This window comes from Euleptes europaea, chromosome 19 (assembly GCF_029931775.1).
Source record: "Euleptes europaea isolate rEulEur1 chromosome 19, rEulEur1.hap1, whole genome shotgun sequence".
NCBI lineage: Eukaryota > Metazoa > Chordata > Lepidosauria > Squamata > Sphaerodactylidae > Euleptes > Euleptes europaea.
In genome coordinates this window covers 33155898-33181498 of record NC_079330.1, presented here as the reverse complement: position 1 = coordinate 33181498, position 25601 = coordinate 33155898, and the positions used below count along the sequence as shown (strand labels likewise).

The 25601-nt window shown below is 46.2% G+C and overlaps 1 protein-coding gene across 2 annotated transcripts in view; it reads left to right on the top strand.

Annotated features, from left to right (window-relative positions):
- Nucleotides 1-25601, top strand: part of ACACA (acetyl-CoA carboxylase alpha) — a 257765-nt gene that overhangs the window by 186194 nt on the left and 45970 nt on the right. For both annotated transcript variants that reach the window (XM_056865593.1, XM_056865594.1), the window contains exons 44-45: nucleotides 15765-15908; nucleotides 16744-16864. In XM_056865593.1, the coding sequence (XP_056721571.1) occupies nucleotides 15765-15908; nucleotides 16744-16864 (265 nt within the window). The remainder of the gene's footprint in view (nucleotides 1-15764; nucleotides 15909-16743; nucleotides 16865-25601) is intronic.

Here is a 25601-nt window from a genome sequence, read left to right as displayed (position 1 = left end):
TGTATTCAGAGAATAGTTTCCAGAGTGGGTGGAGGAAAGATGAAGTGGGGAGCCAAAGCAACACCGGCGGGTTTAAGAAGGCAGGTTCTCCAAGGCTGAGCCACTTTATGCAGAATGGAGGGTGAGATATGCAGAGAAATTATAGTGGAGCAGGCTGCGGGGGTGAATTTGAGCAGTTCCTCACCCAGTGGAAATGGTGAGGAACCTGCAACACAACAGAAGCCCTGCTGGAAGGGAAGAGGAGAAGTTGGAGCAGGAAGTAGCAGAGAAATGCAGCACAGAAGGGGGAGAAGGAGGGTAGTGTTGCCAACTCTGGGTTGGAAAATTCCTGGAGATTTCAGGGTAGTGTGGGCAGGAGGGCAGGGTTTGGGGAAACCTTCATGGGGTATAATGCCACAGAGACCACCCTCCAAAGTAGCCATTTTCTCTGTAGTCTGGAGGAAATCAGTGGTGATTCCAGGAGCTCTCCAGGCCCCCCTTAGAGGTTGGTAACCGTAAGAGGGTGTCATTAATCAGGATGGCTGAAAAGGAGCTGAACCACAAAGTCTTTTGTGATGGAGCAGTGGAGCTCAAGCTGCGGTGGAGGAGGCTATAAACCCATTTTGGACGGTCCTCCCACTTCCTTCTGGGAAGAATCCACTGTGTTCCAATGAGGGGTACTCATCCAGGGGAGTTTGTTCCCCGGAGCATCCCAGGAGTAAATGGCTGTGATGCCTTAGGAAGCATCGTGAAGCTAAAGCTGTATTTCTTGGAGATGGAACTGACAGGAAATATCTTTCAGCTGCCTCTTCCTATTTCCTTTGCGAAGGGCTGTTTGGACTAACCCACTGAACTTTATTTCAGCAGCTTGGAGTGCCAGGCCATTGGTTTTATGCCATTGGTTTTATGCCCACAATTCAATATAGACAGGACAGATTCTACGGATTGAATGCAGACGAGAATGTTTTCCTCCTGCTTTAATTTGAGTGGTTACTTCTCCCTTCGGAAGCAATTTGCATGCTAGATGCAGGGGCTTTACTAATCCCCCTTTATCTCTCTTTAGGGAGATCCCTGTTGATTCTCTCCCTCCCCCCCCCCCCATTTCATATTAATGGGGAATCATTTTCTCAGATGTGTGTGGATCTAGTTATTTGGGGTAAAATATTTTCAGTCCTTGACTGAAGTCCTATGTACTGATAGTTTCCATTTGCACACATAGAAGGACTGGAGATTTAGCCTGCTGGCATGTGTGTTGCCTGCAAGACTGGCTCCCATTGCGGGATGAATACCTCTATTGCTTTGCCAAACCACTTGAGAAAAACTCATTCAGCTGGTATTGACAAGTGCAAGCCACTCCACCTGTGGGGCAGAAATTGAGCTGATTTGCTTCCAGTTTGATATGCAAGGGAAATGCTATTTGCTGCTTGCTGTTGTACAGGTACTTCCCCTTATATCCTGTTGTAAGGCACTGGAGGTTTTAAACTGGGGGCACTAGGAAATAGATGCAAGTTCAGAAGGTGGTTAAGGGGAGACATGATAGAGGTCTATAAAATTATGCATGGTTTGGAGAGAGTGGACAGGGAGAAGCTTTTCTCCCTCTCATAATACCAGAACGTGGGGTCATCTGCTGAAGTTGGAGGGTGAGAGATTCAAATCTGATAAAAGGAAGTATTTCTTCACCAACGCATAGTTAAATTGTGGAACTCCCTGCCCCAGGATGTGGTGATGGCTACCAACTTGGAAGGCTTTAAGAGGGGAGTGGGCATGTTCATGGAGGAGAGAGGTATTCATGGATACTAGTCATGATGCATACCTATTATCTCCAGGATCAGAGGAGCATGCTGAATATATTAGGTGTTGTGGAACACAGGCAGGATGGTGCTGCTGCGGTTGTCTTGTTTGTGGGCTTCCTAGAAGCACCTGGTTGACCACTGTGTGAACAGGCTGCTGGACTTGATGGACCTTGGTCTGATCCAGCATGGCTTTTCTTATGTTCTTAGTGGTGTAAAGCATCTGCTTGCCATGCAGAAGGCCCTAGGTTCAATCCTCAGCATCTCTAGTTAAAAGGACCAGGCTGGAGGAGATGTGAAAGACCATGGAGAGCCGCTGCCAGTCTGAGTAGACAAGACTGACTTTGGGGGATTGAAGGTCTGATTGAGTATAAGGCAGCTTCATGCTTTATCCCTTGTGCTTATTGATTCTCCTTACTGGAAGAGGGCTGCTAGCCTATTGCACTCTGGTGCCACCATGGCAGCAGGCCACATGAGGTATTAGAGCCTCTATGGTTATCATTCTGAAGTGAGATAAGGGTGCCAATAAGTTTTTAGCTGGTTTTTAATGGCCTCAGGCTGTGGCTTGGCTTCCAGTATGATGTAGTGGTTAAGAGCAGTGGTTTGGTGGACTCTAATCTGGAGAACTGGGTTTGATTCCCCACTCTTCCACTTGAGTGGCGGATGCTAATCTGGTGAACTGGGTTTGCTTCCCCACTCCTCCACATGAAGCCTACTGGGTGACCTTGGGCCAGTCACAGTTCTCTCCGAACTCTCTCAGCCCCACCCACCTCACAAGGTGTATGTTGTGTGTGTGTGTGTGGGGGGGAAGGTTCGTCTTCTTCGTCTTCTTCGGAGTGATTTGGCTTCTGCCACCAAGCGTCCAGAAGGAAGGGCCGTCTTAAGTCAAGATCACCTGACCCTTGTTAAGAAGAGCCACTGTGATTGTCATTGGTCTTTTATGCATGGCTGTTTCACTCATAGTCACCCTTCCGATGACTTCAGGTCTTTGTTTTGATTATACATGCCGTTTCTGACCGTCAGAGGTCGCCTCGCTCTCCCCCTGCGTTTCCCCGCATTTTCCCCTTGTTTTCAGGGGACCTGTTTTATCTCAAATTCGAAAACGTGGGCAACATGTGGAGAAATGCAGGGGGGGAGCGAGGCAACCTCTGATGGTTGAAACGGCATGCATAATCAAAACAAAGACCCCAAGTTGTCAGAGGGGTGACCGCGAGGGAAACAGCCATGCATAAAAGTCCATTCACAGAGAGTTAGACTTGGGCCAGAGAGACGTGGGTTCACATCCTAGCACACATTGTCTTTGGCAAGTTGTCTCTATCAGCCTAATTTAAAAAACATTTTTTAAGTAAATACAAGAAATTTTAAGAAAGTATTTGCATGAAAGGCCAAACATGTTTTGACTCAACAGTTTTCTTCAGCAGTCTCTAGCATACCTTGACATGCATGCACATGTATGCAGAATGAATACAAACAGAGTATCAGTATCTCCTTGATCAGTATCCCCTTTGACCCTTTTGGCAGGCCTTCTTGGAAACAATAACATACTGTTTCTATTGAGTATCAGTGAGAAAAATGAAATTGCAAACTCCTTAAGGCTCTCGTCCCAACTGATTCCAGTGGGAGAAATACATTAGCAAAAGGCAAATGCCAATACCCATTTAAAACCAAAGCAGTGGGATTAATAGCAGAAAAATAGCTCCACAAGCACCTTAAGTGCCAAAAATCCAAACAGGTCCGCATCCAAAATAAATACAGCCAATCTCACTGGGCATAGTTCTTGAAGGATTTCCGTGCTAAACATTTTCCTGTTTACTGCTAGGCATGTTGGTTGTAGGTTTATTTCTTCCTTTTTTGGATTGTCTCTCTCTCTCAGCCTTAGCCATCTTTGCAGGTTGCTGGTGAGAATAAAACAGAATAGCGTCCGGAGCCCCTAGAGGAAGGCAGAATAGAAATGTGATTGTTAATAGGCTAGCACTTGATTAATTAATTAATGAGCCAGCGTGTTGTAGTGGTTAGATTGTCAGACTACGGCCTGGGAGACCCGGTTTCAAACACCCACTCTGCCATGGAAGCTTGCTGGGTGACCTTGGGTTAATCACATACATTCAGCCTAACCTACCTCACAGGGTTGTTGTGAGGATTATATAGAGGAGAGGGAGAGCAATGTAAGCTGCTTTGGGTTCCTTTTGGGGGTTAGAAAGGCAGCTACAAATAAAGTAAATAAATAAATACTAAAGCTCACATGCTTAATTATCTCTTTTATCAATTATATTTACATATTTGAGTTAAAATAATACTGCGGAAGCAGAAGATGCACTTTCTTTGTTTCAGGATGGTGTATCCCCTTGCTGCATCTTAGAAGAATCACCCGTTCCCATATGAGAGATGGGACATGCCTCTTCTAAGATGCCTCATGCCATCTGCATATGTTATATTTATTTATTTGTGTAGGTATTGATACCCTGCTTTGTAGCATTCTCCCCTATTCTGTTTAATTGTCACTGCAACAACTCTGTGAAGTAGGTTAGGCTGAGAGAAAGTAACTGATCCAAGCTTCCATGGCAGAGTAGAGATTCAAACCTGGGTCTCCCAGATCCTGCTCTCAATACTCTAACCACTGCACCATGCTTCCTTCTGTTAAAATGATGATTTAAAAGCTGCCTGATTTAATTGGGGACATATCTGTAGTGCAGCATTTCATAATTAATTGAATAAATTAACTGCTGCTGCTGTAATAATTAATAATGTTAATTACAAAACAACACAGCAAAGGAAAAATAGATGAGAAGGAATAACGACGCTTGTATGGGGAACATGTAAAGATTTGTTCCAGAACAACTGAGAGCAAACTGGTATCAAGGAAGTTTAGCCTAGAACTTGGAAATAATTCTGTGGTATCGTTTTCCTCTGGATTTGCAGGCTACGGGCATCCCCAGGAACTGGCGGGCATTTCGCTGTGTGGCCTCCTCCCTCCTCTTCTCCCCCACCCCCAATCACTCACTGTAGGAAAAAAGAGAGTTTCCGAATAGCCCTTCAAATATATCATGCAATAGAGTACCATGAATTTCTTGTGAACCACAGTGGTGAAGCAGTTTTATTTATTTCTGCGACTTTAAATCAATACAAAGTAGACCTCTCCATTCTGAGCTGGGGAGAGAAGCGGAGGGGGGAAAATGAGTCCATTGTGCTCCTAAAACTTTGGGGAAAGGAGATGACAGCTATATAATTCCATTTACCAGGCGCTTGGGGTTTTAATGTGGAGGTGACGGGAACTCTTTGTGCATTTAGTGCCCCATATCTTCTAAATAAAAGATCTGCAGACCTGATAGCGGAGGTATAGTGCCAGCTTTAATAATCTCCAAGCATTCGACGGAGCCAATACTTTCCCAAGTCAGAGAGGTCCCCCACTGAAGGCTCGTAAATTAAAAAGTGGAGGAACAGCTCTTGTGCTCTTCGATTAGGAATGCAAAGGCTCCAGTCTGTTTTCAAAAGAAAATCCGGTGGCGGCAGTGGTGGCACTGGGCAGGCCTTTGGGAGACCAGGAAGGCAGGGTTAGAGGGGAGGGGGCCCTTGACTTAATCCTGCTCAGGGTCTAGCGTGAGATGTAGGGGTGGTGGAACAGCTCAGGAACAGCAGCTGCCGTTCTACCCACATGGACATTTACATAGGAGGAAAGGTGTTTGGGAAATCCAACCGAGTCATGTTTTATTTCAAAAGGGGAAACTTCTCACAAAATGTATTATAAGATAAGAAAAAGGGAGAAGGAAGCTACAGAGTTGTTGGGGGGAGGGTTGGGGTAAAATCTCTTCAGAAAGCTTGAGAGGTATTTAAAAAAAACATGATAATGGAAGTGCATACGAGGGATTAGAAAATGGGCAAATCAGGTTAAGAGGATGCCAGTGTGGGTTATTGAGCTAAATCTGATAGGAAACCAGCCAGGAGAGGAGATGGACTGTCAGATGACCCAGGTTAAAAGGATCACTGAAGGAGGGTGGGGAGAATTCAGAGATGCTAAACAAATGATTTGCATCAGTCTGCAGAATAGAAGATATTGGACATACGTGCTGTGGTTTTTTGGGAGAGGGCATTTGAAGATCCAAGTTAAACAGAGAGAAGAGATGACATTCTAGTGTTAACTGACAAATTTTAAAATGACTGATTTTATATGGTGTACAAGCTAAAGTTCCTAAAGGACGCAATATTGACACTGTTCATTTCCAACAAAAAATAGAAACTTGCCATTAAAATTGACCTGGTACCTGGAAGGCAGCCAATACAACATTCATTTCAGAAAAAGGGGTGGAGGGTGAAGGAGGAGCCAAGAAACTATAGCATGTTAGCCTATTCATGGTAGATTGGTGGGAAGTGTTCCTAAAGATGGAATCATTAGATGCAAGAGAACAAAAAAAAAAAAACTTTGCTGAGGAACTGTCCACGTGGTTTGTGGCAAGAGAAATCCTGCCTCCTCGGCGTTTTAGAATACTTTTGAGATTGTCGACGGGCATGCAGACAGTAGGCACTAAAGACTCCTCAGTAAGGTGGAAGTATTTCACGTCACCTACTACCTGATCCTTAAGTGGAGATTCCAGGGATTGAACTTGGGACCTTCTGCATACCAAGCAGAGGCTTTTTCACTGAGCTATGGGCACATTTTAGTTGGCAAGCTGCAATTGAACATGCGTGGGGTAACTGAAGGAGCAAAGCCTGAAGATAGGCAGACCGGAGTGGGGGGGAGGAGAAGGCCAAACTTGAGCTGTTGATCACCCCACCCTCAGGTACTTAGAATCATAGACTCATAGAGTTGGACCACCAGGGTCATCTAGTCCAACCCTCATGCCTAGAAGATGGCCAAAAAAAAAAAAAAAATCCTCCAGGATCCCTGGCCAATCTGGCCCGGAGGAAAATTGCTTCCTGACCCCTAAGTGGCAATTGCCATTATCATGGGCATGTAAGAAAGGGCCACGAGATCCAAACACTAACACAACCCTTCCTGCCCTCCCTCTCACGATCTGCCTAAGTTCACTTCCTGCTTCCCAGGACCAGAGCCACGTTTAGTCTTGAGTGAGCAACTGAAAGTCAGCAGGGTGGGTCTAAGAATTGGTTCATGACTTGGGGCTCTAGTTGACCATGGGGATTATCAGGCCATGCTAAGGACCTTGGTGGTGGATCCTCGTGGATCTCATTTATGTGTTTGCAATTTGCACTCCCTTCCTTCTGTTAAAAAACTGGAAGTAGAATGAATCATGCAAAGCAAGCGACTATGTACCAATTGGCCCTGCAGAGATAAATTGTAGCTCATTGGCTAAAAGATGGAGCTGTAATCCCCAGATTGATTCCAGAGTGCACTGTGTGATAGCAACACTGGAACGTGTCCAGAGGAGGGCAACAAAGATGGTGAGGGGTCTGGAGACCAAGTCCTATGAGGAAAGGTTGAAGGAGCTGGGAGAAGGTTGAAGAAGGGAGGGAGAGCTGCCTATTTATCTCTCTCTCCAAAACGAGATTTAAAGGACAAGAGCAGGCTGTGTATATTAGACCATTTTCTCTGCTTGGCAGAGGTTGAAGAAGAGAAGACTGAGAAGTGATATGATGACCAAGTACTTGAAGGGCTGTCATACAGAGGAGGGTGCCAGGTTGTTTTCTGTTGCCCCAGAAGGTCGGACCAGAACCAACGGGTTGAAAATAAATCAAAAGAGTTTCCGTCTAGACATTAGGAAGAATTTTCTAACAGTTAGAGCAGTTCCTCATTGGAACAGGCTTCCCTGGGAGGTGGTGAGCTCTCCTTCCCTGGAGGTTTTTAAGCAGAGGCTAGATGGCCATCTGTCAGCAATGCTGATTCTATGATCTTAAGCAGATGATGAGAGGGAGGCACCTTGGCCATCTTCTGAGCATAGAATAGGGGTCACTGGGGTGTGGGGGGAGGTAGCTGTGCATTTGCTGCATTGTGCAGGAGGTTGGACTAGATGAGCCTGGTGGTCCCTTCCAACTCTATGTTTCTATGAACACTAGTTTACCTTCCAGGTTTCTTCTGCTAAGATGTAGGACATGAAGTACTTAAATCTGTAGGCAGATTCTAAATGCCAGTGTGGTTATAGTGATTAGGGTGTTGGATTATGAACTGGGAGATCCAGGTTGGAATCCCCACTCTGCCATGGAAGCTCGCTGGGGTGACCTTGGGCCATTCACACACTCTTAGTCTAACCTACCTCACAGGTTGTTGTGAGTATAAAATGAAGAAGAAGAGAACGATGTAAGCTGCTTTGGGTCGCCATCGGGAAGAAAAGTGGAGTTTAAATGAAATAAATTCATGTTAACGATGTGGTTGTCCTTGGCAGAGATTCAGGGTGCCATTTTAGGCCAGCGTGATGAGCAATCCTCCATGATGTCTGTCACAAGTTATCAGGAGGAGGGGGAGTTACATTGGACTGGAACATAAAGAAAGATAGCCTTGGGTGGGGGATAAAAGGCTGAGCTTATACTCCCCCCATCCTCCAATTAATCCTGGTGTTGCCGGATACAAACTGGAGCCTCCGCCACGACTTAGCCGAAGATGGTGCAGACGGCTCAGGTTTACTGCCGCTGCCAAGCAGAGAAAATGGTCTAATATACACAGCCTGCTCTTGTCCTTTAAATCTCGTTTTGGAGAGAGAGATAAATAGGCAGCTCCCCCTCTCCCCTCCCCTCCAAACACATCAAGGCACTTTGAGTGAAGCAGCGAGAGCAGTTGTGTAAATGAAATGGCCACACGATGCGGAGCCCTCGGCCATATTTACTTGTCACTGTCTCTGACAGCGGAGGCTCCGTTGATCCTGTGTGCATTGAAAGGCCAGCCAGAGAACGCTGGTTCACCTGATCTTGATGGAGACGGAGGACAGCTCCCCCCACCCCGCAAAGAAGCAAAGGGGATTTTAAAACCATGATTGCACAGGTTTTGTTGGCTTTTGTAGTTTTTTTTTTTTTAACCCAAACCTAAATGACTGAAAGCAGTAGTAAGATAAGGAACAAGAGCATGGTGTAATGGTTGGACTGGGATCTGGGAGACCTGGGTTCAAATCCCCACTCTTCCCTGGTAGCACCCCGAGTGACCTTGGGCCAGTCACTTTCTCTTGAATCAACCTACTTCTCATGGTGGTTGTGAGGGTCACTTAGAGGAGGGATGAATGATGTTCTTGGGCCCTCGTTGGGGAGAAAAGTGGAGTATAGGCGTCTCAATAAATCAAGGCCCAGAGAGTTCACTTAAAAACTGTCTCCAGCGTTGGGGTCTATCATTTGTGTATGAACACATTGTCCGGTCCATCAGTCATCCCGTAATGGTGGATTGTGGGACTGAGCTAAAAACAAAAGTATTTCTTCAACAGTTTGAATGTAAACGGCTTTAAAGAGAGGTGAGCAGCTGAAGGCCCTGGAAAGGGGGATGCCGTTCTCCCACCCCACTCCACTGAGGTTGCGAATCCAGAGGTAAAAAGAGGAGACTGCAAGCGAGCATGGCCGTGGCATTAGGCTTTGCTCACAGTCTATACGGTGTTATATTTTTTGGGTCCTAGAGCCAGGTATGTTGCTAGGAGCTCTGCGCTCTCCCTCATAGGATTGCCAGCACTGCCATGGTAAATGCCGGAAGATTCTGAGGGTGGTATCTGCGGAGGGTGAAGGTTGGGGGTGACGTCACTTCCAGGTGATTGTTCTAGGAACCCCCCACCCATTTCTGTGGAAAAGACCATAGAGGCATAGGGAAATTTCTAGAGTGCCGCTATGGGGGCCATTTTTTCTCCTGCTTGCCACGGGTAGGAAAATGGCAAGCCTACCTTTGGGGCAGTCCCCCAGGCCTAGCTGCTGCTCTGAGGCAACCGGGACCGGATTCACAGCACCCCCAGTGCTAGGGTTCAGTGCTGGGGTTCAGATTTACTAGCAGGCTGCTGCTCTGGTCAGGGAAGGGTTTGTATTAATAAACCCAGAACAGCAGCAGTGGGCAGCAAATGACCGTAGCGGTTGCCCCACTCTAGGGTGTTCTGTGGAGGCCTCAGACCCTGAAGTAACCAGCCCACCTGGCCAAATGGGTCCTGTGTAGGGTTGCCAAGCTCCAGGTAATAGCTGGAGATCTCCCGCTATTACAATTGATCTCCAGCCGATAGAGATCAGTTCACCTGAAGAAAATGGCCGCTTTGGCAATTGGACTCTATGGCATTGAAGTCCCTCCCCTCCCCAAACCCTGTCCTCCTCAGGCTCCGCCCCCAAAACCTCCTGCCGGTGGCAAAGAGGGACCTGGCAACCCTAGTCCTGTGCCGTTGAGGCTACACGTGAACGGGGGCTTGGAAGCAGAAGGTATTACTGGGGTGGGTAGCATACTTGATAAATAAGGCCTATGCTTTGTTTTTATAGCTGCATTGCTTGTGGGGTCACCTCTGGGAATGTGCAGTGTCTGGCTGAGCAACGCTGTTTGCACAAGCACTGAAACCTGCCATCTTACCACTTATTCATGCTCATCTCCCATCCTAGCTTTCAAGGTTTTGTCTACATGTATTCAAGCCTATCTTTTCATTCCTAAGGACTAGAACCTTTCCCCCACCCCCCGAAAAATGAAATCTAAGAGTCTCCGGACAAATCCCATCCACGAAGCCAAATGGTGCATGCATTCTGTTCTAGGGTTGCCAACCTCCAGGTGGGGCCTGGCGATCTCCTGGAATTACAACTATTCTCCAGGCTACAGTGAGCAGTTACTCTTGATAAAGTAGCAGTTTTGGAGGGTGGACTGTATGGCATTATACCCCACTGAGGTCCTTCCCCTCCCCAGGCTCCACTCCCAAATCTCCAGGAATTTCTCAACCCAGATTTGGCAACCCTATTCTGCTCTGATGTGGAATTTTAGAAGGTATACCACCCCATCAATGTGGGGTAAATAAGGTGGGCCTTATACTGTAGGTGGGAGCTGGTCAGGCCCAGCTAGATACTCAGCTCTGCACTCCCAATTATTTTTCACATGCCAGCGTGATATAGGTGACTGTCGGACTTGGATCTGGGAAACCCAAGTTCGAATCCCCAGTCTGCCATGGAAACTTGCTGGGGGGCCTTGGGCCAGTGACACACTCTCAGCCCCGACCCTGGCAAGTATTTTAATGGGAGACCGCCAAGGAACACCAGGGGTGTGACATGGAGGCAGGCGATGGCGAACCACTTCTGAATGTCTCTTGCCTTGAAAACCCTGCAGGGTCACCATAAGTCAGCTGTGACTTGATGGCAAAAAATAAAAAAGTTACAGCAGTGCAGTTTTTAAGCATAATTTTCCTGGGGCAAAGGATCTCTGTTCTACCTTTACAGATCGTTTGAACAGATATTCTGTAATCATGGGCAATTGAATTTTAAAAAATAGAGTGTGGGTATAGGTATATACACACACATACGTGAATGTTGGTCTTGGGTTTTAAATTGTTCAATGTATTTTGTATTGTAGTTTTTAACTATTTTATATGTTGTATATTATTATGATGCAGGCATAACTGCACTATGTCTTTGTAAGCCGCTCTGAGCCCTACTTGGTAGAGATAGAGTGGGATAAAATTCCAATAAAATAAAAGTCCGCTTAGGACAGCCATTTTAAGAAGAAGAAGAAGTAGAAGAAGAGTTAGTTTTTATATTCCAACTTTCTCTACCACTTAAGGGAGACTCAAACCGGCTTACAATCACCTTCCCTTCCCCTCCCCACAACAGACAACCTGTGAGGCAGGTGAGGCTCAGAGACCCCTAAGAGAGCTGTGACTAGCCCAAGGTCACCCAGCTGGCTTCATGTGTAGGAGTGGGGGAAACAAATCCAGTTCACCAGATTAGCCTCTGCCACTCATATGGAGGAGTGGGGAATCAAACCTGGTTCTCCAGATCAGACTCCACCGCTCCAAACCACCGCTCTTAACCACTACACCATGCTGGCAAAGGCTCCTTTGGAAACTGAGGGGCACTTCAGCCGTGTTCCCTCCCCCCACATGAGAGCATGTCCTTGTTGCGTGCACAAACATTGTCTGGCTGCCTCCTGAGCAGCTTACCGAGTGGAAGAGGGAAGAGGGAGATGATGCTTAGAAGGCTATCAGACGTGATGGGGGGGGAGTCATGTAGGGTGTCACCCCCATCTGGGGAAGCTGCGTGTGGGTGTGACTGAGGCTCATCTGCTGCCCTCTCTGCCAGATTGCTCCCCTTGACTATCCCCACAGCCCTTGAAACTCTCAATGAATCACCAAAGGGCGCGGGAATTTCCCATTTTGCCTCACAGAGGTGCTTTCAGAAGCAGCGCTCACCTTGCAAATGGTGTTGGGGAGAAGCTGCTGAGCGGTGACTTTGCCACAACGCAAAGGACTGTGGACTCAGAAGGCGCTGAGGGGTAGGCTGGGGCTAAGAGGGAGTCTAATTGGGCAGCGTACGGTTGCATTTTAATTAATTAATTAATACCCTGCTTTTCTCCTCGCAGTTGAGACTCAAAACGACTTTTAGAACACCCTTCTCCCATCCTCCGTTTTCTCACAACAACCCTGTGAGGAAGGCCAGGCTGAAAGTTTTGAGACGGGTCTAAGGTCACACAGAATCCATGGTAGAAGTGGGGATTCGAATCCAGGTCTCTGATTTTCCTAGTCCACTAATCTATCCACTGTACCACACTGGCTCTCAGTTATGGGGAGTTGGAAGCCTGTTGTAACTCCATGGGCTGAAGGTCACAGGCCTTGAAACTCCATGAGAGCAAGGTGCAGGTGGTATTGTACAATGGTTAGAGGGGCAGAGTAAGGCGAGGGAGACCTGGATTCAAATGTTCACTCTGCCACGACGCTTGACTTTATGCCAGTCACTCACACCCAGCCTCAGTTCACCTCACAGGGTTGTTGTGAGGCAAAATTGTAGAAAGAGGTGAGCTGAATATCGTTCCCTGAGATCCTTGCAAGATGGACAGGATAAAAAGGTCATAGATACGTGCAGCTACCATCTTAATATTTGACAGTTGCATCATTTGGTGTGCATCTGTTTTGGTGAAGATTGTGTGGGGTTTTTGTGTGTGTTTGTGTGTGTGTTAAGTTCTAAATGAACCAGGTACATAATGCCCTCTGCCTGTTCGCGAGGCTGAAGCCATAAAAATAACAAATGGCGTGTATTTGCTCGAATGTCAAAGTTATGAGTTTATTTTGTAATGATGTGCTCCTGCCTTCATGAGGTAAACTGGCCGTGGCAGAGGTGTTATTAGTAATATGGACTCAGCGGAGCAGAAAGCCGAGTGACCGAGCGATCAGTGTATCAGTCAGCGAGAGGGCAAATGGAAAGAGACAGCGGGGGAATGAGAAAAGAGCCGTGCGGCACTCGGGCTGAGATTAGAAGGAGGGAGAGCCGGGCGCCAGAGAATTGAAAGTCCGGCGGTCAGACGCTCGCTCGGTCCTTCCAGTGAGCCCCTTTGAAGGAAGTGTTGCAGGGAGAGGGAGCCGGGCCTGTTTGCATGGGTATGAAATGTCATTTCCACTCGCGCCTTTCTTTGCTTCTTAAGCCCATTTCTGTGGCGCGCAACACTCTCTGCCAGGACTGGGCAGGTTCTGCTAGTTACTCGTTCTTATGGTTACAAAGACGAGCACTATGGGTATGTGAATAAGCTTAGAAACGTCTGTGGGGAGAGGAATGAATGGGATTTCTGGTAGACGAGGGAAGGGTTTCCGTGCAACCCGTGCCAGATCTCTGTTCCCCTCTTTGAGATGCAGGAGAAGTATAGTGCAATAATTATATGAAAACGTTTTGAAAATCAAGGTTCTGCTTCTTCGAAAGCAGGATCCAAAGCAAAGATGTAGTGAAAATAAAATCACATTCTGATCCACAGTAACTCCGATGCTGCACCAGATTGTTCAACCTGTGTATATTAAGCAGCATAAGCTAATTTGCATAGATATTTGCTTGCCCTGAATACCTGTTCTTTTCTGAGTTATGAGGGTAAACATTGTGCCAAATCCTCCTGGGCTGCCCTCTCCTGGCCTGATAGTTGGAAATTCTACCATTGCTCACACACTTTGGAAGGCTGCTTTGCAAAAAATAAGGCATAATAGTAGCTTGTGTTTCAAAAGTAGACAGGTTTACTTGACAATGAGGGCATAGCTGTGATGACTTGTTGTTTTGTTTATTTTGCAAAATTTTGTTGAGTGTTTAACATAAGTGAGTAACTGACCCTTGTTAAAATCCAGGCTATACAAATAGATATATGTCTGAACCCACAACGGATTTTTAAAAAAAATAAGGAAAACTGGGCGGGGGGTGGGTGGGGCTTCAAAACAGACAAATGAAGGGGTTAAGCTAGATGGGGGGGATGGGGTTGTTGAACTGTGGAATTAAAAAGCATGCAACTCAAACAATTTAGCAAAAGGCTTTACAGTCTTTCAAATGCAGTATGTTGTGGGCAAAAGTGTAGTTTTATATTTTCAGAAAAGGTTGCCGGTATGGCAAAGAATATTTTGTGGGTTCAATTGGCTTAACTGATGCAAGTACTAACTGGGCAGTGCCTGTGATGTCACTGGTGAAGTCTTGAAGAGGACAGCTCCTCCTCTCCCAGGCTAATGACGTTTTGAGTTACTTTCAGTAAAAGGGTTTTGTTACTTATTGGGTGGGTGGTATGTAGTGTTTTAAAGAAGCAACAGGTATCCCTGCAAAGGCCTGGATACAAAAGAGGTGTTCGAGAAATGAAAAGAATTAGAAATCCAGTCTAGTGCTGAAATTGGAGCAATACATTATTTTTTTCTTGTTGCTGAAATTTAGCATATCAGCCACCTATTTCACACTGAATGTTGACTACATTCAGCCATCACACCAAGTCATGATTAAACCCTGGTTTGGCATGACATCTGAACTGATAAATTGTGAAGCTTGACTTGAGATCAGGCAGCAAACAGAATCCTAAACTATGGGTTGAAAAGTCCTTGCAAACCGTGGCTTGTGACAATTTTGCTTCAATATGTCTGAATTGACAAACTATAGTTTATGAACTCAGAAACCATGGCCTGAGATGGGTCTGTAAACCCTGGCTTATTGCCAGCTATGGATTGGAGTGTTGTCTGAATTACTCAGTCATAATTTCATTTGTTGCTGAATGTTATATGTTCCTGAGCCAAAGAAGCGGGAGACACTGAAAACAAATGAGCAGCTCTGAACTATCTGCTTGCCCATTCTCCATTTGGAGGTCCAGCTCATGGTTTAGAATCCAAACTATGGTAACTGTATGCCAGCTGTAATTTTGCTGGATGTCTAAACTGAGTGAACCCTTGAGTTACAAAATCACCACCTGGAGGAAAATTGCATCATTGTATACTAGCAGCTGTTTAATTTTTTCTTTTTGTTTATAACTAAACCCTATAGGACTTTATTTAGGATTGTTTCTCCTGTACCCCAATGTCAGTGCACTACAGTCCCCTACATAGGCCTTGCCCTGTATATGCCCTCCTTTTTTTGCTTGAGACCCCCCCTCTCCATTTTTGACATTGGATGAAATCAGTTTTAATTCAGCGTGCATTTGGTGGGAGGATGCAAACGTTTTATTATATTCACTGCTGCAGTTCCAGGTCCTAGAAGAAGAGTTGGTTTTTATACCCTACTTTTTCTCGACTAAGGAGTCTCAAAGCGGCTTACAATCACTTTTCCTTCCCTTCCCCACAACAGGCATCTTGTGAGGTAGGTGGGGCTGAGAGAGTTTGGAGAGAACTGTGACTAGCCCAAGGTCACCCAGCAGGCTTCATGTGGAGGAGTGGGGAAACCAACCCAGTCCCCCAGTTTAGAGTCCAGCGCTCTTAACCACTACACCACACTAGTTCTAGTTCATTTCACTGTCTATTTTAGGGCTTTTCATGTCCATATTGTACATTTTTCCTAAATACTATATTGTCTTCATTTACTTCTGTAGAAAGGTGGGATCAAAATATGTGTTTGTGCTATTAAAAATGGCCTTCTTTTAAAAATATATATATATGCTTAAGGGATGCCTATCTGTTTCTCCTCTTTACACAGGTACTTGGAAGAGAGGTGTATACCTCCAACAACCAACTGGGTGGGATCCAGATTATGCACAACAACGGGGTGACCCATACCACAGTTTGTGATGACTTTGAAGGCATCTACACGATTCTGCAGTGGCTGTCATATATGCCAAAGGTTAATCTTTCTTTTAGTCCTGATGCCACAAAAACAGGGGCTTCTGTCATCTATTTGTGGCTGTGTGGGAAGCCTCCGGATCAAGCTCTGTGGAGGCCGCAAAAGACTGCACAGGAATAGAAACACAGCTGTTGAGCATGAACCAGACACTATGGCTGGTGGAAATCCTAAAAAGCTAGTGCTGAAAGCCAGGGATTTCAGATAGGCTCGTTTGCACTTGTCAAACAGAGCACCTTGCAAAACCTAGAGATCCTTGCAAGACTGTCAGGATACCTTAAAACATCTTGTGGCACCTAAGGCAGGAGAGCCAGGGAGACTCTTTTAACACCCTGTTTCCCCTGCCGCTTTCTTAGCTCTTCCACCGCTTTCTATCTGGATGGATGGAGAAGTGTTAGCTTCTTGGCAGCACACCCCCTAGAGGGGGTGATTTCCCCCTGAGTTCTCAGTGGGTCCAGGAAGATCTGGGTAGAGGTTTTAGCATCATTTGAAGCACTGGCTGTTCTCCTGTGACCTTGTCTAGCTGCTGAGGTCCTCTTCTAAGAAGAAGAACAAAATCAAAATGGAGTTTGGTGAGCTAGTTGAGGGCCTTCTGCTAGAAAGCTGCACCCCTCCTCTAGTAACTCCTATGGGAAAACAATGGCAATTAAAGCGGTTTTAAGGCTGTTTATTGTAAATACGTCCTAAGAGGTTTGACCATCATGCCTAGAAATTGGAGAGATTTTCCTGTTACTTTGTAAAACTTCTGTGTGCTCTAGGCCTCTGGCATCTAGCTTGCTCCAGCCAAATGTACACAGACTTGGCCAGAGTCACTAACTTTATTTCATGTTCCCTTTAGAGTGTGTACAGCCCAGTCCCAATGCTCACCGTAAACGACCCGATAGAGAGAACCATTGAGTTTGTCCCCACCAAGACGCCCTATGATCCCCGCTGGATGCTCGCTGGACGCCCTCACCCAAGTATGTGAATTTCCTTCAGTGTATGAGTTAATGGTTATCTTACCTTCTTGAAAATCTAAAAAAGAGGGAGATCAGTATTTCTTCCTCTCCGTCTCAACTCTGCTCTCCCTGTCGGTGACCAGCCTCGTTTATCTCTGTGTTTAAACTCTGGTCCCTTACCTTCTGTGTGTCTTTGCACAGCTGAGAAACAGACAAGGCTGAACAGATGTGGAAGCGCGAAGCAGATGGGCAAGGAGCAGGCTAGACTCTTGATGGCTTCAACCACTGTGTGTGTGTGTGGGGGGCAAATTTAGCCCTTAACCCATCAGGGCCCTGGATGTACCATTCTCCTCCCCCCTCCCACCAAGCAAATTGCTGCCATTCAATTCTATGGTGGAAGTAAATGTATTTATTTTATCTGAACATTCATATCCTGCTTCTCCTCCCCATGGCTTGAAGCATTTTACAGTAAATAAACAATTAAAAAATTACAATGTTTAAGGTTAAACATGTTAAACTGCTATTAAAAGGAATCTCAGGACACTTTCTAATCAAGTGCCCTTCAGAATAAATCACTTCTAAGTAACGGAATCAAAAGCTAATTTTAGCCAATTAAAATTTGGGACAAGAGGGTCTTGAATGCCCAGCAGAAAGACAAAGGGGGAAGGAGCCCTCACAGTGAGAGACTGCCTTAGTTAGGGTTGCCAGCTCCAGATTGGGAAATACCTGGGGATTTGGGGTGGAGCCTGAGGAGGGCGGGGTTTAGGGAGGGGAGGGACTTCAATGGGGTATAATACCATAAGAGTCCACCTTTCAGAGCAGCCATTTTCTCCAAGTGGACTGATCTTTCACCTGGAGATCAGTTGTAATAGCGGGAGATCTCCAGTTACCACCTGAAGGCAGGCAACCTTAGCCCCAGTAGAAACCAGTCAGACTTGGCAAACAGATGGAATGGTTAGAAAGTGTTGAGTGAGTGTGACTACATAAGGACAGAAGGTCCTTGGTCCATCAAGGTCACTATTATCAACTCAGACTTGCAGCAGCTCACCAGGGTCTCAGGCTGAGGTCTTTCTCGTCACCTACTTCCTAGTCCTTTTAAATTGATGATGCCAGGGATTAAACCTGGGGACCTTCTCCGTGCCAAGCAGATGCTCTTCCTCTGAGCCATGGCCCTGCCCTTCCATCAGAGAGGTGCAAAGAATCTCTACAGAGCATGCAGAAATGTCATGGCCCTTCTCCCCTCCATCCCAGACTTCTTTTCTCGGTTTCGTTTTGTAATCAAACACATTCCGGGCAGGAAAAACCTCTTAGCTGATGCTCTTCCCCGGCTCCCGCTATACCCAGTGCAGGTGGAGCGCCCCACCGAATCTCTGTTTACTCCTGAGCAAAGAGGTATCCTACCCACCTTGGCAGTTCAAACGCACGCTCAAGCGCGGCGAGCCCAGACCGTGAATAACTCCTCTCCGCCCACTGACGGGGCTACCCCTCCTGTTCCTCCACCGTCGCTCGGAGACGCTAACGATAACACTTCAGCCCAGCCCCCAGCAGTGAGCGAACCTGTCGTCCCGGAAGGACTGCCTAGTTCCTTCCGTGACGCTTTGATCCGCGAATGCCAAACAGAGATGAATAACAATGCCCTGCCTTCTGGTCTAGAGCTACGGGGGGAAATGTGGGTTAAAGTCGCTAAATTATATGTGCCTAAGACTTTGCGGGTGGAAGTGTTAGGACTGGCGCATGGAGCAAAAGCCGCTGGACACTTTGGTTTTGTTAAAACCTTGCATTTACTCCGTCGTCAGTTCTGGTGGGCGGGTATGCGTTCAAATCTGGACTCCTTCATCCGCAGCTGTCCAATGTGTACTACTGTGAAACGTCCTACCGGCAAACCCACCGGACTATTGAAACCTTTGGAAGTACCTCAGGGGCCATGGGAAGTCATCGCCATGGCTTTCGTGACTGATCTCCCTTTGAGTTGGGGAAAAACTGTACTGTGGGTGGTAACTGACCTTTTTTCCAAACAGGTGCATCTAATCCCTTGCGCTGGCATGCCCTCTGCTCAAAGACTGGCTCATTTGTTTGTAACACATGTTTTCAAATATCATTCCTTCCCGCGCAAGATAATTTCCGACCGCGGGTCAGTGTTCGTAGCCAGATTTTGGAAGGCGTTTCTCAGATTAGTCGGAGTGGAACAAGGGTTGTCAAGTGCGTTCCACCCCGAAATGGATGGACAAACGGAAAGAGTTAATGCTGTATTAGAATGTTATCTTCGTTGTTATGTGAATTATCATCAAGATGATTGGGTAGATCTATTGCCGTTTCCAGAGTATGCATATAATAATTCTGTTCATCAGTCCACTGGTTTCAGCTCCTTCCACATTGTGTACGGCAAGGAATTTGGACCTGTTGGTCAGGTGGATGTATCGGGGAAGGAGGGGGGTGCGGAGATATCGGACTGGATTCAAACCATACAAGCTACGTGGCCTTGGTTAACCAAAAACTTGGAACTGGCCAAAAGACAGTATAAAGCCCAAGCTGACAAGCATCGGGCTCCCGGTGTGAGCTCTAGCCCTGCGGCAAACCCATAAACAGATTCCAGCAGACAGCAAGTCCACGAAAGCAGTTTTATTGGTTAGAATCGACAGGTTACAGAAGCCATATTCAGAATGACACTAGTAAGGGGCTAAGGCAAGGCACATGGCATATATGGAAAAGCAAAAGGAGATAACCAGTAGCCCAGGCAACCCCCCTCCCAGAGGCAGGAAGGAGTACTTGGCAATTCCCACACTAAAGGAATCTATGAAGGACTCTATGAAGTCTAAACACGGGGCACGGACTGACCTTGGAGAGAACTGCAAAACAGCACCTGGGAGCACAACCATGAACTGTCTTCATGGCCTGCTCCTGACACCCGTCTGGACCTTCAGGGTGGGTGATCTGGTATATCTCTCCACCAAAAATCTGTGGTCACTACGACCCTCTAGAAAACTGAGTGAGAAGTACATTGGACCCTTTCCTATTTCCCGAATCATTAACGAGGTAACGGTGGAGTTGCAACTCCCTAAAACGTTAAAGAGAATCCATCCAGTGTTTCATGTCAGTTTACTGAAACAATACGTGTCAGCACCTCAGTGGCATCCAGAAGATTTCCCAGAGGTTCCTGAAATGGTGTGGGTGTGGGGGAGGAACACTGCGAGGTTTCCAAGATTCTTGATTCCCATATCCATGGGGGGTGGGGGCCTGGAGTACCTAGTCCGTTGGAAGCATTTCAGCTCCACCCATGACGAATGGGTTAAGCATCGTCATGTCTCCGCCCTTCGCCTACTACATCAGTTCCATGTTTCCGGAGAAACCCGCCCCATCGAATGTGGAGGGGAGGGGGGCCCTAAGGGGGGCAGAATGTGAGCTCTAGGCCTGGGAGCGCAGCTGCCCTCCAAGGTTGTTATGACTGCTTGCTCTCCGTTGGTGTGATAACTGTAATCTATCATGGGAACCAGGCTTGGCTTGGTATCCAACTGTGCCTTTGGTTTTCTGCATATGTTCCATCCTGCTCGTTCCCCTCCCATTAGAGTCCTTGTACCTTTCCCTGTAAGTTCCTGCTACTCACCTTATGCTTCCCAAATAAACCAGCTTCTTAGAATACCCTGTCTGGACGTTTGGTGATTGGGATTCAACAGGTGAACTCAGACCTTACACCCACCCAGGGTCCTCACAAAATGCGCAAAGCTCTCCCACTCCACCTGTCCTGATGTTGTCGAGTTTGGTATCTCTGCACACAGAAGCCATTTCTCAACATTCCTCTTTGCACTTGAGTGACAGGGGACTCAACGGACATGTATTTATTCACTTTTGTTGCTGATGTACAGAATAAGGGAGCAGTGATGTAATTTTGTATTTTTATTTTTTTATACTGGGAAAGGAGGAATGCCTGCCTGAGGGGAGCTCGGCCTTACTCCTTCCAGATCTGCAGCCCCTGCTGTGCTTCTGGCAGTGGAGTCGGGCTAGGAGAAAAATGCTTCCTGTGCAGGGGTGGGGAGAGTAAGGTGGGAGACGGTCGTCTGCATCATCCATTTTCTATTTGATTTTTTCCCTAAATTGGAAAAAAAAAAACACCCTCACTGCAGTTTTACGCATGAAGGTGTAGATGTGCAAACAAATACATGTGGATCCCTGCCACCCTGGACAACTACTTCATTTTTTAGTATAAACAAGAAACAAAATCCACATGGCGCCATGCAGATGGGGCTGGCTTGAATTGCACGGTCTTCTGTTGAATTTGGTGGGTCAAATCAAGCTACATTCTGGGAAGGAATAAAGCCAGGTTCGCATTCCCATATGTCACAGTACTAAATATGTACTAATAGCAAAACTACCTTTCGGTTGCTTTATATTGCCGCTAGATTGAAATCATTATTGTTCTTAATATTGTGCTAATCTGGTCTTCTCTGGCTTAGCCTGCTGGAAAAAAAAAAAGAGTCTTTCATCTTTTGGTCTGAATTAAATTACAGCCTAACTTGCAAAGCTGCTGAGGTTTTTATTTTTATTTAGGAGCTCAGGTATTGCATGATTTATTTTGTGCTTTAAAAAATAGAGTTTTATAGTTCTATATTTGTTCACCGTCTTGAAAACATTAAGGTTATTATGTGGTGTATGTATTACTTACATTTTGACTGTTGTAGGGTGGCATCCCTGTAGGCAGGTATAGCATTTGCTTACCTTAAGTGCAATTCTCTGTCCACTGTGCATATGCTATTATTAGTAATAAGATTTTGCATTTTTCCAATACACTGAGAGATTCAGAAGCATTATCTTTTCTGTAATTACAATAACCCTTTGTAGAAGGTTAATATTATTACCCCCATTTTCCTGGTGAGGGACTGAGTCCAAGAAAGGCTCACCTAAGGCAACGTAGTAAGTCTAGGATTTGAACTAGGATCTTCCTAATTTGAATTTCTCAGTCCTTTGACTGCTGCACCACAAGGGAATGAGATTGGCGGTAAATATAGATTTTCTGGCAACTTTTGGGGGGCTTATATTTCTCTCCCCCTGCCAGCCATTCTCCCATTGTCTCACCAGTAATTCATCCGGCTTGTCTTGAGTGTGTAGGTTCCAAATTGAGTGACTTCAGTTTTTAATTTAGTGGAAGCGTTAAGGGGAAGCAGATGATTCTCCGTGATAAGTTAAAGGAGAGATCTCCTAGGTGAAAAGTTAAAGCCGTTTATTAGGAGAGATAGCGCTGTGATATTCTTCAAACTGACGCTCGACACGAGGCCCAGAATCGAAACAATCAGCTCTGGACTCGGCGATGAAGAGATAATTTTGAAATGGATGGTCACATTTTACAGCGGGGGGCCAAGGAGGCGAGGAACATTAGAACAGAGTAATTTCAAGTTTGGGCTTGATAAAACGCTTTCCATCCCGTCGGAGTCAGCAGAGGTTGGCTTGCTCGGATCTCCACTTTTAATTGCTTTTGCACTTGGCTTTGCAGAGCCAGAAGTGCTTGTTCAAAATTATAGCATTGCAAAAGAGGCTGCCTCAAAAGCAAATAGTTCTCTCCCCCCGTTTCTTTCTTTTTTGGATAGAGAGCTGGCATAATGCAAGAAGTGGATCACGGCTGATTCTCTGCGGCTTCCCTTGTTCTGCCTACAAAGGGCTGTAGCAAATATCCAGACAATGAGGTTTAAAGGCTCTAGTCAGCAATAAGGTCATTCCTCCTGATACAAAATCTGACCTGGCTTTCTTTTGTTTTATTAAAAGGCTCGGTAGCTTTTTGTTTTTTGTTTTTCATGCATATCAGGCAATGATGGAGCATTGACCATTGAGAACTGAACCTGTCTTGGGACACAGTCGTTTTGGTCAACGCCTACACATTTAGCATCCTTGTCCTTAAAGAAGTTATTCTGGTGCCTTCATTAATGTTCCAGGCGAAGACCATTTAAGAACATAAGAAAGGCCCTGCTGGATCAGACCAAGGCCCATCAAGTCCAGCAGTCTGTTCATACAGTGGCCAATCAGGTGCCTCTAGGAAGCCACAAACAAGATGACTGCAGCAGCAGCATCCTTCCTGTGTTCCACCGCACCCAAAATAATAGGCATGCTCCTCTGATACTAGAGAGAATAAGTATGCAGCATGACTAGTATCCATTCTAACTAATAGCCATGAATACCTCTCTCCTCCATGAATATGTCCACTCCCCTCTTAAAGCCCTCCAAGCTGGCAGCCATCACCACATCCTGGGGCAGGGAGTTCCACAATTTAACTATGTGTTATGTGTGAAAAAATACTTCCTTTTATCTGTTTTGAATCTCTCGCCCTCCAGCTTTAGCAGATGACCCCGTGTTCTAGTATTATGGGAGAGGGAGAAAAACTTCTCCCTGTCCACTCTCTCCAAACCATGCATAATTTTATAGACCTCTATCATGTCTCCCCTTATTCCATTAAGTGTTTGGCTGATTGATTTATGAAGCTTTTTTCCTTTGTGGCCCTGGTTGCCTCGTGTTTTGCGTATGTGTGTGTGTTTTGTAATTTTCGTTTATACCATCACATTATTTTAAACAGAGGTTTGAATTCATTGTTACTATTTATTTATTTTACTTCTTTTATAACAAGCCTTTTTCCCCAATGGGGACCCGAAGCAGCTTATGTTGTTCTCATTTTCTCACAACAACCCTGTGAGGTAGGTCGGGCTGAGGGAGAGTAACTGGTCCAAGGTCACCCAGTAAACTTCAGTGGCAGAGTAGTGGTTTAACCCTAGATCCCCCAGATCCAAGTCTGACACTCTAACCACTATGCCATATTGGGTCTGCTGGACACTTTGATTAATTTTTATTTAGAAAAAAATCAGATTAATTTGGTTAAATAAAATCCTAGCTTCTCCTTCTTGGTCATACTGGAGTGTGACCAATGTTAGGAACTAGCATATAGAAAGGGATACAGAGACCCTGCATCCTTCCTGGGTTTTACAATAATGTACAAAATGTAGCTGTGGTTATGATGATTTACGAAGTCAAGAATTGGGCAGGACTAGAAACATGTGAAGTGGGGAGCAGAAGCAATGCTGGGACTTAAAGGCACACACTATCATAAGAGCGAGAGAAAAGTGTTTTTTTTTTTTTACTGGCTGGAAAAGGGAATGAAATGCAGAAGGGGATGGGTCAACAGAAGAGAGATTACATTAGTCTAGCCAGTGTGAGTAGTGGTTAAGAGCGGTGGTTTGGAGGGGTGGACTCTAATCTGAAGAACCGGGTTTGATTCCCCACTCCTCCACATGAGCAGGGGAGGCTAATCTGGTGAACTGGATTTGTTTCCCCACTCCTACACATGAAGCCAGCTGGGTGACCTTGGGCTAGTCACACTTTCTCAGCCCCACCTACCTCACAGGGTGTCTGTTGTGGGGAGGGGAAGGGAAGGTGATTGTAAGCCAGTTTGAATCTCCCTTAAGTGGTAGAGAAAGTCGGCATATAAAAATCAACTCTTCTTCTTCCTCTTCTCCCCTTCTTCTAAAGCCATTGAAATCAATGGGCTTAAAAGGGTTAACTCTGCTTAGGATCACACAGTTAGACTATTACAGCTACACACGCAGAAAGAATACATGGGAAAAGTAGCCCCAGATTGTCATCTAGTGCCCCCAACATCCAAGTGTTGGGGGTGGCATCCAAGGGTGGTACTACTATTGTGCAAAAACCATCCAAGGCGAAGGGTATTTGGTACTTGCTCTTCTTTGCTAGTTCCATTTATAGCCAACCTTTTCTTTGAACAAGTTGCTCAGGTTGGCTTTCGCGGGATTCTCATGCGGGCTCCTGTCCCTGGGTCTCCCAGGTGCTCATCTGACCTGTCACCCCTTCACCTCTGGGAGCACATGGCTCCGGTTGCCATGCCAGGGCTGGTCTTGTTTCCTGCACCACCTCGGACCGCCTGTGATTTCTTGACAAACGCTGGCAAGTCCAATGCAGCCGGCGGAGCGAAACAGCCCAGTGTGCCACGTTTGGCTGAATGCACACGGGCTGGAACCAGCCTCAGGTTCCGAGAGAGCACAAACAGCAAATAAATCAGTCAGCACCATGGCAGCCGCACATGGTTGCCAACCTCCAGGTGGAGCCAGGAGAATTCTTGGAATTCCCCAAATGAGGCCCAGCACTGGAGGGCTCAGCTAGATCATCAGACCAATTGACGGCATTGGGTTTTAATACAGAGAAAGAGAGAGGGAGCGCCAGCGTGGCGTCGTGGTTAAGAGCGGTGGTTTGAAGTGGTGGACTCTGATCTGGAGAACGGGGTTTGATTCCCCACTCCTACATGTGAGCGGTGGAGGCTAATCTGGTGAACTGGATTTGTTTCCCCACTCCTACACATAAAGCCAGCTGGGTGACCTTAGGCTAGTCTCACACTCTCAGCTCCACCTACCTCACAGGGTGTCTGTTGCGGGGAAGGTGATTGGAAGCCAGTTTGATTCTTCCTTAAGTGGGAGAGAAAGTCAGCAAATAAAAACCAACTCTTCTTTTTCCTGTTCTTCCTCTTCCTCTTCTTCCAGTTCTTCTTCCTCTTCCTCCTCCTAACTGGAGCATTGAACCTGGAGCCTTCTGCATGCAAAGGAGATGCTCTCCTACAAAGCTAAGGCTCCTCCCCATAAAATAGCCCCAATTTAATAAATGCAGGAGCCTTGTAGTATTTCAGGTGGCTGGTTCATCTAGCTCAGGGTTCTCTGCTCTTCCAAGTCAGAATCTCGCCATGGTCTCAGCACTGGCTACAGGAAACCTTTTACCTGGA